At 45.5% G+C, this 15,134-nt stretch overlaps 1 protein-coding gene across 3 annotated transcripts in view; it reads right to left on the bottom strand.

Annotated features, from left to right (window-relative positions):
- RCSD1 (RCSD domain containing 1) overlaps positions 1 to 15,134 on the bottom strand; it is a 38,184-nt gene that overhangs the window by 18,939 nt on the left and 4,111 nt on the right. Inside the window, exon 1 of one of the 3 annotated variants that reach the window (XM_085076678.1) lies at positions 12,157 to 12,488. The exons of 1 other annotated variant lie outside the window; for it this stretch is intronic. In XM_085076678.1, the coding sequence (XP_084932804.1) occupies positions 12,157 to 12,162 (6 nt within the window). In that variant the 5' untranslated portion in view covers positions 12,163 to 12,488. Of the gene's footprint in view, positions 1 to 12,156; positions 12,489 to 15,134 lie in introns of those variants that run through there. One more of the 3 variants, XM_085076660.1, reaches the window with a different exon arrangement.

Genomic DNA, 15,134 nt, shown 5'->3' with positions numbered 1-15,134 from the left:
TGTATGCAGAGTGGTTTGGGAATCCTCGGCTGAGGTGACCACAGAAACCTCCAGCAAAACATGGGTGTCACCATTTCCTTTCTGCAATAAGTGCTTTTTGTGAGATGCCTGATCCCATTTGCTTGTGTTTGCTATGCTCGGATTGTTCCAATGGGGAGAGGAGTGGTGGGAAGAGATGAGGATGTGGGACAGGGGGAATGTAATAGGAGGTCAAGCAGGAAAAATCCAGGCTTGTGCAGAAGCAGCATCCCAGGCACTGGTTAAATTTTACTGTGGAGCAGGCAGGTGCCCAGTGAACTGGAAAGACCTACAGAGTCAGGCAATGGCTGGAAGATGTGGGTTGCAGTCTTTCCTGTTCTGCATTTCTGCAGTTCTGCTTTAGTCCTGTAGTTGATCTAAGACATGATAATTGCTCTCAACTACTCAAAAATCTGGGAGAGAATTTTAGCCGAGGGCTTCAAAAGCTCCACCTGGACCTCCATGGCAGACCATGTCTCCACAGCACACACAGCCTGAGGACAGCTACACTGTGATGCAGACGGAAACCTGAAATAAGGGGATCTGAGCCCCACAGCCACAGTGTGGCATGACCTCTCATGGTGGCATCAAACTGTGCTCACAGCAAAGGGATTGCTGGCTCCACCACAGCTCTGCATGAGCAGATATCCACATCAGCTATCTGCTTTTCACCTCTGTACCCATGAGTAGCCATCCAGAGTCTATGCAGCGCAGGGCATTTGGGGCACAGTAACCGAGATGACCACAAAACTCCCTAAGCAAGTCCTAATGAAGCCTAGCATGCACAAAGGAGTGAATCCCTCCTAGTGAAATAGCCTTTCAATGGGATTTCAGTCTGAAAATGTAATTTTTTTTTTAATTGATCATATCCAGCATGATTATAAGGGTGTCTTTAAGGAGCCCTGTGAGGGAGACAACAGAATTCCCACCTCAACCACACACATCCCATTTGTCCAGCTCACTCTTCCCACCTGGAGCTGTGCAGCTCTACTCCAGCCATCGCTGGTGTGCAGTGACTGGAGTGGGCTCAAGCAAGCAGAGTCAGACTAGGGCTTCCCTAGAGAGGAAAGAGAAGCTCAAAGATTTTGAAATCAGCAACAACAGAACAACTAAAATGAGATTCGGTGCCAGAAGCCAGAATGCTCAAGAGGAAAGAGCCCAAAGGTACTCAAGAAAGGACAAGGTGACTCCTTTTGCACGGAGAAGACAGGAGGTTGGGATGAGAGGTAGGAAGGTGAAATGAAAGGCTGTTAAGGACCAGTGAGACCTGAGGCTGTGTGACATACAGGAGAAAGAGATCATGATCATCAGGATTATTTGGTTTATAAGATGCATAACAACATTTGCCTGCAGACAGTGATGAGGAAAAATCAGGAGGGCTAAGTGGAAAGGCAAAAATCTACATTGCCAGCCAGGCCAGCTGCCTACAGACAAGGTGACCAGGGTGTCCAAGAGAGCAGGGAGAACACACAAGCTTCATTAAGGAGTCCAATCCATTCAAGGAGAAACAGCCTCCACCTTTCCTGTAAAAGGGCTATGTGTCTGTAATTGCCTCACTAGAAGCCCAGCACAGCTGCTCGCAGACAGGCTAAGCAGCCAGCATGGAAATAATTTCAGGCAGCAGGAAAAGGATTGTGGATAAAGTTGATATGTGGCTGGATGTGGTCATACCCAGCCACACAAGTGGAAAAACAGGGAAAAGCAGAGAGGTTGTGCCCACACAGGCAGCATGGCAGCCTTTCCCTGGAGAGGCTCCGTGCAAAGGGGGTTCTCCTGCCACCTGAAGCAGCACAACTTCAAAAACTCATCCATACTGGGTTTTAAGCCCATACATACCACACAGGGCTCTCCCTGTCCAGTCTTTGGGGTGCACTGTTGTCTCTGCTCAGAGGCTGAGGTATTTAAGATGACACAGCTTCAAGAAATAAAGAAATAAAGCTTCAAGGAATAAAAAAGAAATACAGAAATATTTAAAAGCTGGTAATTTACTGTGTGGCTACTGTAGGTGGAAATGCATTGCAAACCATCAAACTGCAACACTACCACTGCAAACTGGAGCTCAGCCATCAGTAGCCTTAAGAACTGAGACACAGTTCACTACTCATTTAACAAAGGTCTCCACAATTACTAAGTTTGACTACACTAGAAGGATAGACTAATATGCCCCTTCCCTTGATGAAGTCCTGGAAACTCAGTGTCTTGCTATTTCTTTAGAGTTACTATATTTGTTTCAAAAATATTGGCTGTATTTATCTGGAACAAACAGATTTTTTTTAAAAGATGGGATTTTTGCTCATTTGGGCCTAAAAGATGTGTTGATGTTGCTCTTCCCTTGCTCCAAGTGAACACCAGGGACACATCTGAAGTATTTTTCAATCAAGTTTATCATAGCTCTAAGTCTTTTGGAGGAAACAGTTCGTGTTGCTTAAATGTGAGTGCTGCCAGTAAGCCAGATCCTTGCAGCAGATACACTGAGCATTCCTATTATTTGAGGTTATGAAAATTTGGATTGGGATGATGAAAATAAAGTCCCTTACTCTGAAATGCCATGTCAAATGCAGCCCTCAGTTCCTCTCTTAAAGAATGTCAGGATGAAGGAGGCCAGTGGGAATGTAACAAGTGACAGGAAGAGAGGAAATGGCCTCAAGTTGCTCCAGGAGGGGTTTAGTTAGGATATTAGGAAAACTTTCTTCATTTAAAGGTTGTTCAAGCACTGGAAGAGGTTCCCAGGGAAGTGGTGGAGTCTTCCAAAAGGACATGCAGCACTTAGGGGTATGTTTTAGTGGTGGGGTTGGCAGGACTGGGGGTAATGGTTGGACTTGATGATCTTACAGGTCTTTTCCAACCCAGATGATTCTGTGATTAACTTGACTTCAGTGTCATCTGAGTGCTAATGCACCACTTTGTAAAATTATTGAAGGCTGCCACTCTCTTTCAAGCAGCACTACTTTTCATTTCTCCAAGATTAAATTAGAAGAACACCTACAGAATTTTCAGCTTAGTTCAGGAAGACATCTGGATTTTCTTGTATGTCAGGCAGGATATGGATATACAGTCCTGTCATGAGCTCCTCTCTCCATCTGATGGGAGCCCTTGAGCGATAAATACTGTCTGAAACCGTGGTGATACAACCAAACATGAGCTACAGCAGATATCTGAATTGCAGATAACATGCACAAAAAAGGCGGGGAAAGGGGTTATTTCTCAGAAATTATCCGTTGAATAAATAAGCTGATGAGGTTGTGTTGTTTTAAGAACCCACAGACACTCCCAATGTGGAATTGCTCCATTGGAGCCAAGGTCTGATCTGTACCCTGGCAGGGTGATGCTGATGTCCTGATCTACAGCTGACAACAGCTGTTAGCAAGATGTTGGTCTGGCTGGCCAGGAGAGCACTGCTTCCTGTGTGTCTTCAGCAGCTTGTCCAGCCAGGCTCTGGGATGTGTCCTCGAGACACTCCTGCTTCCAAAGGCTCCACGGCTGGGATGGCAGCTCTGATGAACAGCAGTGATGACCACCATAAAATGTAGCTGCTTTCCTGGTGAGCTGCCTCCACCAGCTGCTTGAACAGAGCTCTGCTCCTGGCCAGGGCTTCCCTCAGGATCCTTCTCAGCTTCCCAGTGTTTCCCTCTCAGACATCTGTTTTTCTTAATGGTCTGGGAACTGTACACAGCTTGTCAAGTTCCCTCAAATTAATTGGTGCCTCTCTGTGTGTACTCCCAGGCCTTGTTCTGGGGAGCTCTTGCTGCTCTAGAAGGATAAGGGGTGAGCTAATGGAGGAACAACTGGAAAACCTCCCAGGCTGCCTGAAGAGAGACAGGAAATAGTGCAGTCTGTGGGGCAAGTGCTCCAATCTCACGTGAGCAAGGAATTCCAGACTTAGAGTGGAGAGATGGCCAGGAAGGCTGGGCTTGCATGTGTACTACTTCAGTGGGGAATGAAATGCATAAACCATGGTTATCATATGATACAGACCTCTGAGATGAGTTTTCTGTTGTGCCTTGAAATAAATCATTATTTATGCCATCTGAATCACAGTGTTGCCTTAAACCATCTTTCAACTGTTTTTCCCTTGCTTGCCTCACGTGGAGTCAGGAAATAAGCCCTGCTTTTAGCAGAGTCTGAAAAAAAGATGAATTTCAACAGGAGTAGGCTCAGACTCAAGATGCTTCAGGTAGGACAAGGAAAGGATCACTCTTGGCCTAATGGAGGGGTTAAAGAGGATGGACTTTAAGGTTACAGAGGCAAGTGTATATACAATGTGCATAAATTATCTAATCTGAAACTATTCAGAAGGTTAAATTAGAAACTGAAGTCACTGAACTATCAAAGAAGGGGCATGGAGAATGCGAGGAGCAGGGACAGTTCAAAATACTTCTGATAAATGCTGTAAGCAGACTGTTGTACCTCCCCATTTAAACTCAACACTAGAAACAGCCTAGTTGTGGCAGCACAGGGATTCAACTCCTCTTAATTTATCATGCTGAGAACAGAGAATCAGAAGGGTAAATGAGCCTACACAGAGCTTCCAACTGCAGCAGCTTCCAGGACTCATCAGTTAGGGCTGTGCTATCTTTGTAACACATTGCTATTAAATTAGGTCTACACTGGATACAGGCAGGTCAGAGAAGGAGGTTCATATTTATCTAAGCCAGGAATTTAGTCTAAAAAGGTACACAGATATGGAATGGAGGAAAGTGATAGCAAGCACTCTGCTGGCAGCCAGCTTGAGGTGTGAATGCTGAGCCATACCCACCGAGATGTCTTGTTAGTTGGACCCTGGAGGGCTCAGTGGCCCTAGTGGCACTGAGGATCTGAGTGTGCAAAGCTGCTTTCCCAGCAGCTGTCCAGCTTTTGGCTTCATCCAGAGCCTCCAGTTTGTGAGACTCCTGAAAATCAGGCCCAATGCTGGGCAACTGCACCCAGGCAGCTGTAATTTGCTGTGATGTTTGAAAATGCCTGTCTGTATTTTCAGCCCAGTCTGGATCAGCCATAAAATCTGAATTTCCAGTCCAGTCCTGATCAGACATAATGATGCATTAGAAGTTTAGTCTTTTCCACAGGTAAACAACTCCTATATACCCTAAAGAAAATGCACACGAGCAACTCCTGAGCTGCAGCATGGCCTTTCACTCAGACTTTTTTTGGTGATCTGAAGAAGATAATGATCTCTGTTCCTGAGTAAAACTGTTCTTAAAATTCTCCCAAAACGCTCCAACAAAGAAACCCAGTGTTTATAAGAACTTTGAAACACTCTATCCCTACTTCGGTGCTCTAGTTCTTTCACCTGCTGCTTATTGAAACTTGTTTACATGTTCTTTCTATGGCAAGAAGAAGGATTAAAGCTCCTGCACCCTCAGGCACAGTTTCCCCAGGTTGAAGCTGGGCCACAGGAACCAGGTGTCCAGGAAGTGTGGGCTCAGTGCCTGCACCACACTCGCTCAGTGGGTGAATCAGCACTAGGAAGCTCTGGCCAGCACATCCCTGAATTCACTGGTGCTGAGAAGAAAAATTAAATTCAACTTTTGATCTCTGGAATCACTGGAATGATCTGGTGATTTTTGAGTACATTAGTTGTCTATGACAGGACAATGTATTACATGAGACTGGAAGCCCTGATGTGAGTGGAAAAAACAACTTTGCATTGAGTTGGGAGGTGAAAGACAAAGTGCTAAGATTGTTTCATTTTTGTAGGAGTATCCAGTGTATTCAGCAATCCATCCCTTTTTCTTTCACTCTGTCCTCTTCCTAGACACCTGCTGTCTAGAGGACCACGTCTGTTGGCATGGAAAGCCCTTCTGCCTCTAAACTGGGAATGAACACCTTCAAACTGGGAATGGGAACCCTGGGTTCTCATGGAGGGACAGTGTTGACAACTCCACGCACTTTGTAAAGACTAAATGGGAAACCAAATTAGACTGTGCACATTTCACAAGTTAACCATGCCTTTGCTGCAAGGCCCAAGGGGTGACATTCCTGGGAAGCCTGGCACACCAGCTCAAGTGTGTGTGTGTGAAAACAGGGCATGTTTCATCTGAACTTACATCAGGGGATCATGGCACTCAGCAGAAAGGTATTTCAAGATGATTGACCTGAGTGAGCCATGATTGCTGTTGCAGTGCAGAGTTTTAAAGGATAAAAAAACCCATTCTAAAAACAGGAAGAATAAAAATAAAATTGGGTTTGTGTTTTACACAGGCAATAAAATAACCATTCCCAGACTCTTGCAGATGTGATGCCAATTTATTTTGACCTGAGCTTCCCACAGGCAGAAGTTTGCCGGGCTTGAACAATGTACTGCAGCAGGGAAGAATCATAAACACTTTTGAGGCTTGATGCTGGATAGCCACTGGCTTCTTACAGCAGCCCACACGTGGAAGAACTGCAGAAACAGCATGGTGCTGCCCCTCTGGTAGCCCTATCAATACCACTAACCTGAATACCACTGAAGATTGCTTCTTATCTTTTTAATGCTTAGTGCAGCCTATTTTTGAATCATTAACTGGAAAAAGATTTCTACTACATTTGGTTTCCACTACGCTATTCCAAACCCTGCCAGACCTCACTGTTAGAAATCTTTCCTGCTATTTGTTGAGATATAAATCTTTCCTTTAATTGGATCCCATTATGCCCAGGCATACTGCTTTTCCAATGCACTAACAAACTGTTTCCTCTGTGCTAAGTTTTAAACTAATGTCCTCAGTCTCACTGCAAAGCCAAACTGATTTGTTAAACTCCAATCTTCTGAGCCAGAATTCCCTCTCCTTTGCATTTTTGTGCCTTCTGTGCACAAGAAGTCACTGGTCTGCACCCTGTTTAGATAGCCAGACCTTCCAAACCACACACATTAGTTCTCTGTGCATTTGAGAAGCCTGAGATGAACAGAGGCTTTGTTGAAGCTGGCAGTGGTGAATCAATATCCTTTGCAGATTAGCCACCAGTCATCCACACTGACCAAACCCCTATGTGCATCTTGCTAGAAAGGGTAAACAGGCGTATTTGCATATGCAAGAAAAACAGCTTACACCTTTGCTGCCTGTTCTATGGGTTTTGAGCTCTTTTAAAATGTGATGATGAATAATGAAGAAATAGCTGTGCATCTAAGTCTGCCATCAATCTGGCAAGTGAGGTCTAGGTCTTTGCTTGGAGAAGACTTCCAAAAACACCTTCAGCAAGTGATGTGCTTGTAGCTGACAAGAATTTGGTCCCGTGTCTTTTTCTGTCTTTCTGAAAAGTGAAAACTTCATTTGGCACTAATGGGGCAGATAAAGCTCATCCTTGCCAGTACATCACCAGGACCCAGATACTGGCGGTAAGATCTGATGATGCAACTCAGATTTGATGTAAAAGCATTTTGGCATGAGACTGCACAGCTGGATACATTGTGACCTGGATGAAATGTGACTTAAAACCATGCCTAGGTGAGACTCTGTAAGAATGAAGTGCCCTGTGCCTCTGTCAACAACCAGGTGTGAAGCAACTCTACAGTGAATGTGTAGTAATTACTCCTTACACAGCAGCTCTGCTGTCCCTACACCAGACTCATCCTTATGCCTGCTTGTCCTGCAAACTGCTAAAGGCATATCCTTGTCTGCAAGGCACCAAGACAAGGTCTTCCAAACAGGTTTCCCTGCTGCTGGCCTCAGCTGCCATCTCAGATCCCAACTTCAGGCTGTAGAGTTGATGTTTTAGGAAAAGCAGCATCCACCTCTCTAAAACACCTCTGTTGACAGACCAAAGTGGAAACAGAATGGAAAACCAACCACAGTTTGTGTGGGCTGGTCCATTTCCATGATAAAAGCCAGCAAGTTTCCAAGCAGCACCTATTGATAAAGCAGTGCTGATGTTTTCCCCTGTTCCTCAGATAAGCAGCTCCTGGGAATGTAAGAGAAAGTATGCATAATATGCTGCTCCACTGCAAAGCATCCTGCCAATTAGACTGTGGAGCACAGGCTACAGGGCGTTTCCAAAATGCCATCACATGGCTTGGGACACATGCAACCAAACTGGGGACTGGGGAGAGATTCAGAAGACTTGTCCCTCTCTCATGACACAGGGAAAGCCTTAATTCCATTTACTCTGGGGTCTCTGCTAGGTAGAACAAAGGCCAGCTACACAGCCCACAGGGTTTAGTTTTGCTGTTTTCTGTCCCTCAAGAGGGACGTCTCCAGTCACTGGGATGTGGAGGTCTGGCAAACCTGATCCTTTCCAGGACTCTCTGCTGTAAACATGCTATTTACTGTCAAGTAGGTCCTAAATCTGCCCAAACCTGAAGGGTAAAATGGGGTCATATTGTACCTCTCCCAGTATATTTAATTAAATATACTCTTCCCTTTATCTACACTGACACTCTGTGTGAATGTGTAATTTTGACTACTTTGGGAGGAAACACTAAAAACAAGTGTATTTGACGTTAAATTGTTCTGTCAAGCAAAAAGGAAAAAAGAAGAGGGAAAAGGAATGTTTTAACTTTTAGAATGAAAACCAATCATCAGAGCTTCCTGAGAAAGGGATATTGCTTCCTGGCAGAGCTAACCATGGTGTAATGCCTGTACTTAATCTCAGCTCCACAGCTGCAAGGGTGGGTAGAGAGCTCTCTCAGCCCAGCTCAACTCCTGTCCTGCTGCTCTGAGGACCAGGATGGTCCCAGATTTCAGCCCCCTCACCTGCACAGTACCCATTCCTCCATCCTCTCCAATTCAGTCCCCTTGGGTGACAGGTCACATTTGCTCAGGGCAGTTTCCCTAGGGACAGGGGGAGTGCCTGTTCTGAAAGTAGGCTGCTCTGCGGTTTGGCCACTTCGTGGTATCTCTCACCTGACACAGGAGGGGGGCTTTGCTGAAAAAAGCAATGACTCCATAACTCCTGAGATGTCCAAGGTGAGGACACTGTGATGTAGGGACAGCACAGCTCTGGGGCTGGAGGTTGCCCAGAAGGGTGAAGTGAGCAGAGCATTGCCCTCAGTACTGGAAAAGCTTTCCCCCTGCTGAGTCAGTGTAGCAACAGGAAAAATTAGTATCTAGCAGGAGTAGTTGCAGAAAAGAGACATGGCAATGGAGGTGTCACAGAACTAAATGACATCTGTTGGCAGGCACAAAGAAGAGGGAAGCCTTCCCAAAATACACCTGGTTGCTGCACCTCTGCAGCTTAAGGAACTCATCACACCCCAGGGAGACACTCAAGGGAGGCTCAGGCTTGGACTGCTTCCCTTTGTTGTGCAAGTAAAGTTCAAGTGTCTCCATGCTCCCAAGCCCCTACAGAGAGGCTGGGAAGAGGAATGCCATGACTGCTGTAGAATATGGGCTGCAGAAAGCCACAAGCACTTTTTGCAGATGCCTTAACTCACAACATCTGCACAAAGGTTTGGGAACCCACAAGCCATGGGAATTAGCTTGGATCAAATCTGAAGATGTAAACTAACAAACCAGCACAAAAATTTCTAGTCCTTTTTGTACCGTGAGTGCAAAGGATGTTTAGTGGCTGCTTTTTTACAAGTGGCTTAGCTTACATCAGTGCAGTTTGACACCTTTTTGATAGAAACTCCTTACATTAACAGTCTGTCGTATAATCTTCATGATTTCAAGTTCCCTTCATCTGCCATAACACTTGGAAGAAAACTGATTCTGAAATCTATTTTGCATCAAGAAAATGGGTCTTTGCAAAACAAACAAACAAACAAACAAGAAATAAACTAAAAACAAACAACAAAACACTGAAGATCAACAGACTCACAAAATTACATTAACTGCAAGGACGGGGTTTTGCTGCCTTTTTCTCCCTCTTCAGGATCTTGAATGGTTTCAGTTGCTGCTTTCAGGATGGCACATTCCTGATAGCAGAAAGGCTAATACCATAGGTACCAGTCCCTAAGGAGCAGCAAACCCACACTAAAACCACTCTAAGGAAGAGATCCCAACTATCTTGCTTCAGTGGGTTTTCCAGGACTACAGTCTTCCTGGCAGAGATGTGATGGAAATCAGCTGGCTAGGTCAGCCCTCTGCCCTTTTCCTCCTAATGCTGGTAATCCTCATGTGTCCCATTAGAGCAAAGAGCTTGCCAGTTATGCCAGCAGGAAAGCACAGAGCAGCTCTGCCTGCCACTGATGAAGTAAACAGGGAAATGACAGGACTTCTCTCGTTCCTGCTGCACAGGATCATTAAATCTGGTTTTAAAGCAAAAGACTGTGGTGAGCTTCTGTGTCCTGCCTGTGCAAAGCCCTCAGGAAAAAACAGAGCAGAGAATCGGGGTGGGAACCCAAGTTCTTGCTCTTGACTCTGTTTTTTTCTAATATCTTCTTACCTTTGGGACATTGAACACCTTTTTAGAGGCTTGGGGCAGCAACTGAATGCAACTACTTATAAAATATCTTGGAAATTGAGATGTTTTAAAAATAAGAATGGATAGAGAAATCTATGGATGACCAAAAAAAACAGGTAACACAGGGGAAAGGTGGGAAATAGAGGTAAAGGGACAGAATCAAGAGCAGGGAACTCGTAGGTCAGATGCTTCAGAGAAGCTTCCTGGCCATCAGACCTTCCGTATGTTTCTCTCAAAAGGAAATAGCAGGTGTGTTCCTTTCTACTCGAACCCAGACAGCAGAAAATACTCAAGGGGTGCAGTCCTCTGTGTGTGGAGAGGAGAGGGGGTGAGGGACAGTGTCCTCAATGTGCCAAAATACCTGCTTCAGCCCTAAGTTATTACAAATTAGGAGCTCAATTCCTCCTCCTCTCTGAAATATACCAGGGTACTACAGTGAAAAAGAGTAAAACAAGTGCTAACAGTGACTGATCCAGGCTCTGTCAAACCTGAAAACCCTTATAAAGCCAAACATTTGTCATGTCATGTAGTCTGTGCTGAGTTGGTTTCACCACTGCTTGATCCTTCTCCACCCCAAAATCTATTTAGATAGTTTGGTTGAGGACATTTTTTGTAACAAACACGCCTGAACAGGCCAAATCTTTAACCCTTGCCTGTGGGGCAGGTCAGCACAGATAACAGGGATGGTGATGTTAGCACCTGGGTGTTATCACAATGGCCCAGCTGAGTTATGCACTGGAAATCTTCAAAGAAGAACTGAAGTGGTGCTTCAAGCACACTGTTCCCTGGCTCTGTTGCGTGTCCCCTGGTGCTGGGGCTGCATCCACGCAGAAAAAGGCTTATCTGGGAAGATAACACAAAGTGTTTAGTAAGGTCTCTGTTTAGCAGAGAGAAATACCAAATGTCCTCTTTCATAATTTGAGGTTTTGCCAATGTTGTAATCACCTTTCTATTTCCTGCGCCCCTCCTAAACATTTTTTTTCCCTTGCCACTTTAAAAAACTGTTTGAAAAGCTTGCAAATCCAGCCTGACACAACCAACACAAGCACCATCGTTCCCGAATGAATGGGACAGGAGGCAAAGAGAGACAAACTGCCTTGCCCAAGAGGCTGTTACACAGGAGAAGGCTTGGACAGAAACACCAGGGAAGCCAGAGTCCTGTCCACCAGCTGTGTGCCCACCCTGAGACATGAGATCCAACTCTTTCCAAGCACAGGGCACGCCGCATGGAGAAAAAGAGACAGGAAACTCTCCAGGAGTGTGCTACTCCTTGGTCAAGCACAGGTTCTCAGGTCCCCTTCCCTGACCCAAAATGCTCCATTGATAACAAAAGTGAGACCTCCCAATCCATGTGGGACAGGGGCTACACACAGCTGAGGGTCCGAATAGCAACTGCTGCTGCTCGGGTTGGGAAGGAAACCAACCCAAGGAGCCTGTCAGTCCTGGAAGCTTTGTTCTCTCACGTCCCCACTTTTAATGGGTTCTTAAAACCTCCTTTCAGAATGATACCCTTTAAAATCTAATTCTCTGATCACACCTCGGAGACTAGTAAGTAAATGGCAGCTCTTCCTCGTTCCCCTTTCGCAGAGGTAACTTCTTCCCAAACCGTCCCCCTACTTTCCAAATCTGGACTAAAACCTCCAAAGGAGTCTGAGGTACATGACAGGGATTGGGGTGGGGTGGAGGGAAAGAGAACTTTATCTGAACCCCAGCAAAGAGATATTTTGAAGCTGCCTTCAGGGAGAAATTGCTTTGCAAGGTGGAGCTAAAGCAGATCGCGGAGCCAGTCACAAGCTAGTGGAAATAAAAAGTTTTCTTTACCTCCATGTCCCGCACGAGAGAGGTGTCCTCGGGGCAATCCTTCTTCCCCACCCCTTTCCCTCTTATCTGTGGGAAAACTTCAGCCGAGCCAGAGCACAGCCGAGCCGCCGTGGAGGGGGTGGAAATATCCCAGCTCCTGCTCAGCTTGAACTGACAGAGCCCAGCGAGTGGCCCTGCACTACGAACAAGGAAGAAGGGCGGGTGGGTGAGAGGAAGGGAGGGAGGGGAGAGGAGGGGGAGGCTAGGCAATCACGGTTTAAATTTAGACACAAATCTAAACAGATACTGTCCTTCCCGGAGTGCTGGGCTCGTCAGACAACAAGCAACAAGCTCTGCCTCCGCGCCCAAACCTGGGGACACCACATGTGCATTTCCTCTCCTCTTTTCTCGCTCCCCCTTCCCATTTTCTATCACCTTATCTTTATTCCCCTCCCACCCTTCCGTTTTTTTCTCTATTTCTCTCCACTGCTTGCAGTTCCTGCCTTGGTATCTCTTGCTTAGATCTCTCCCCTGTCCACGCTTCCCTCTCCCAGTCTGTAGGGTCTCTTTCTTATTTATTTGTGAGAACCCCCTTCCCTCTAACTGCAACTTTCCGCTTCCTTCTTTTCAGTAATTTCACTCAGCAATGAACTGTCTCTAGAGGGGCAGAATAGGAGGAGAGCGAGGGTGATTATTGGGGTCGAAGAGAATTTAAGGCGTTGTCCCGGTGCACGGCTGGGACTCCCTGGAAGGACAGTATCTACTGGGTGATCCCCCAGTGAGAAAATAGGGTTTAATTGTGGGTACTAGCAGAGGGTCTCCAGGCAAGGTCACTGTCCAGCTGTGAAGGACTCTTTCCACCCTGAATTTGTGTCGCACACCACCAGCTCAGAAGGTGCAGGTTGTTCTCTCCCTTCGCAGGGACAGACAGACTTGTACACTGAAAGTGAGAAGCTTCCGTGGTGGTAAAAAAATTCAGATATGGAAAAACAAGCCCCGGCAATCTTTCGCTGGTTTCCCTTTCCATTCTGATCACAGTGTTGTAAACCGGACATCTCTTTTGGCAAATGTTTGCATATGCTCCTTCTCAAGAATTTCAGTCCCCACCTCTCTCTCAAGAGCAGGGTGGTGCAGAGGAATTTGGAAACGCTCCCTTTGTCTTCTGCTGGCTTTCTTGCCTTGTGTGCAGCTGCAAAGTGACACAATGTCATATCGTCATTTTGGCACGATACCTTGGGGGCAGAAGAGAGTTAAAGCATATTTTCTAGAAGGGATGCATGCTTCTCCTTTGCAGTGTTTCACAAGTCCCTGCTGGCTGTGGCTGAAAACACTGCAGCATGGATTTAAATGTGAGCATCATGATATCTCAGCTTACTGTCACTGCTAGTTTTTCTTCCACTGTAGTTAACTGTTGCTGTCCTGCATGCTGTAAGACTCCAGTGGAATTTGCAGATTTAAATTGTGATCCCATTATCTCCCAGATTCAATATAAAATAGTTACTCTGTCCTTAATCAAAAGAATGTTAGGCTGAGTTGCTGCAATCTGGAGATTGGGCAAGAGGACTAATTAATCTTGTGTTGTTGAAACACTAGATTAGATGAAACCCCTCTCCTGTAAGCAATCAGAAGATGCTGCAACTGTAGATATAAGAAAATAAAATCTAAAAGAAATATGAAAATGAAACTACTGCTTGTTTGGAAATCCTATTAATTTCTTGAAGTCCTAACAATGGTTCATTAGGAGAGGGAATAGAAACTGTACTGAGAAGTAGGGTGAGTCAAGGACAGCAGAATTCTTCCACTGCCCATGCTTTGCCTGCTGTTGGGGCAGAAGAAGGATTTCAAGCTCAGGGATTTCACTGGACATGAGTCAAGTGCCATGTCCAGTGTTTTCAAGAAATGTGCCATGTAACACACCGGCAAAGTCACACCTCCCATGACTGTTTCCTGCTGCTCAGGGCCTGTTTCAGTATCTTCTTTCTGCTTTCAGGGGTTCTGCTGTGCAGAGGAAACTGTTTGCTTAGGTGTACAGAAAAGGAAACTGCTGGGCAGAGGCTGTATCACTTCACCCACACTAATAAAGCAAAAGAAGTTGCAGCTGCCCCACCACAATTCTTCATTTATGTCTGCCTCCAAGTATCTTGCCACAAAGCAAATCTTTTCTACCAGCTGGATTGCCAAATGCCATTGTTCTGAGCATGGTACACAATACTCAGAGTACTTTTGCCATTTTGTCAGTACTTTTGACAGTTTTCAATACTAAATCTTCCTTCCTGAAGGAGCAAGGGGTAAATGCACAGAAATATGGTGTATATTTTTCTCCACACAGGAAGACATGAGGTGTGCATTTGTTCTCCTCTTTCTTGTTTCTGGACTGAAAACCACTAGAAAACCTGAACAAATAACCCATATGCTCTAACTGCAACTTTGTAACAAATCTTAAGGGAAGTTATACTGAGAAAATGAGTGTTTTACACTATGTGCACTTGCAAGTATTTTGAGGTATCTTCAAGTATGACTCTTTGCATCCCTCTGTATATCTCTGCTTACAGACCTGGGATGTAGCAGTGTCTATGAGACGAACTTGTTCTTACATACAAAAAAAGTTCAACATCTGTTTTGCTCTGCAGGAAAAAAAATATAGTCATCACTAGTGCCATTAAAACAGGCTCTGGGGGGAAATTTCATTTGACTGAGAAAATGCTTCAGTTGTGGGCCCCTGATTTTGCAGCTTCCTGTCTGATTCTTTTCAAGACATGTTAGGCCAAAACAGCAAGTTCACTTTAGAAGAAATGACTGGCACTCCTGCCACAGGCATCACATGGGGGAAGGGTGCAAGGAACTCCTTCATCCGGGCATTCCTCCAAAACAGGTGGTGTAAGAGGTTCTGCCGTGCTCAGAAACACCATGAGTGGGTAATATTTGCTGGCCTCTTGTATTTTGGATATGAAGGATGGACAACGGAGCCTCTGCAGGGTGCTTAGAGTGAGCCACAGAAA

The sequence above is a fragment of the Lichenostomus cassidix genome, chromosome 1 (genome assembly GCF_008360975.1).
Source record: "Lichenostomus cassidix isolate B80296 chromosome 1, HeHo_3.0, whole genome shotgun sequence".
NCBI lineage: Eukaryota > Metazoa > Chordata > Aves > Passeriformes > Meliphagidae > Lichenostomus > Lichenostomus cassidix.
The sequence above is the reverse complement of the archived record's forward strand: the minus strand, read 5'-3'. Positions and strand labels throughout refer to the sequence as shown.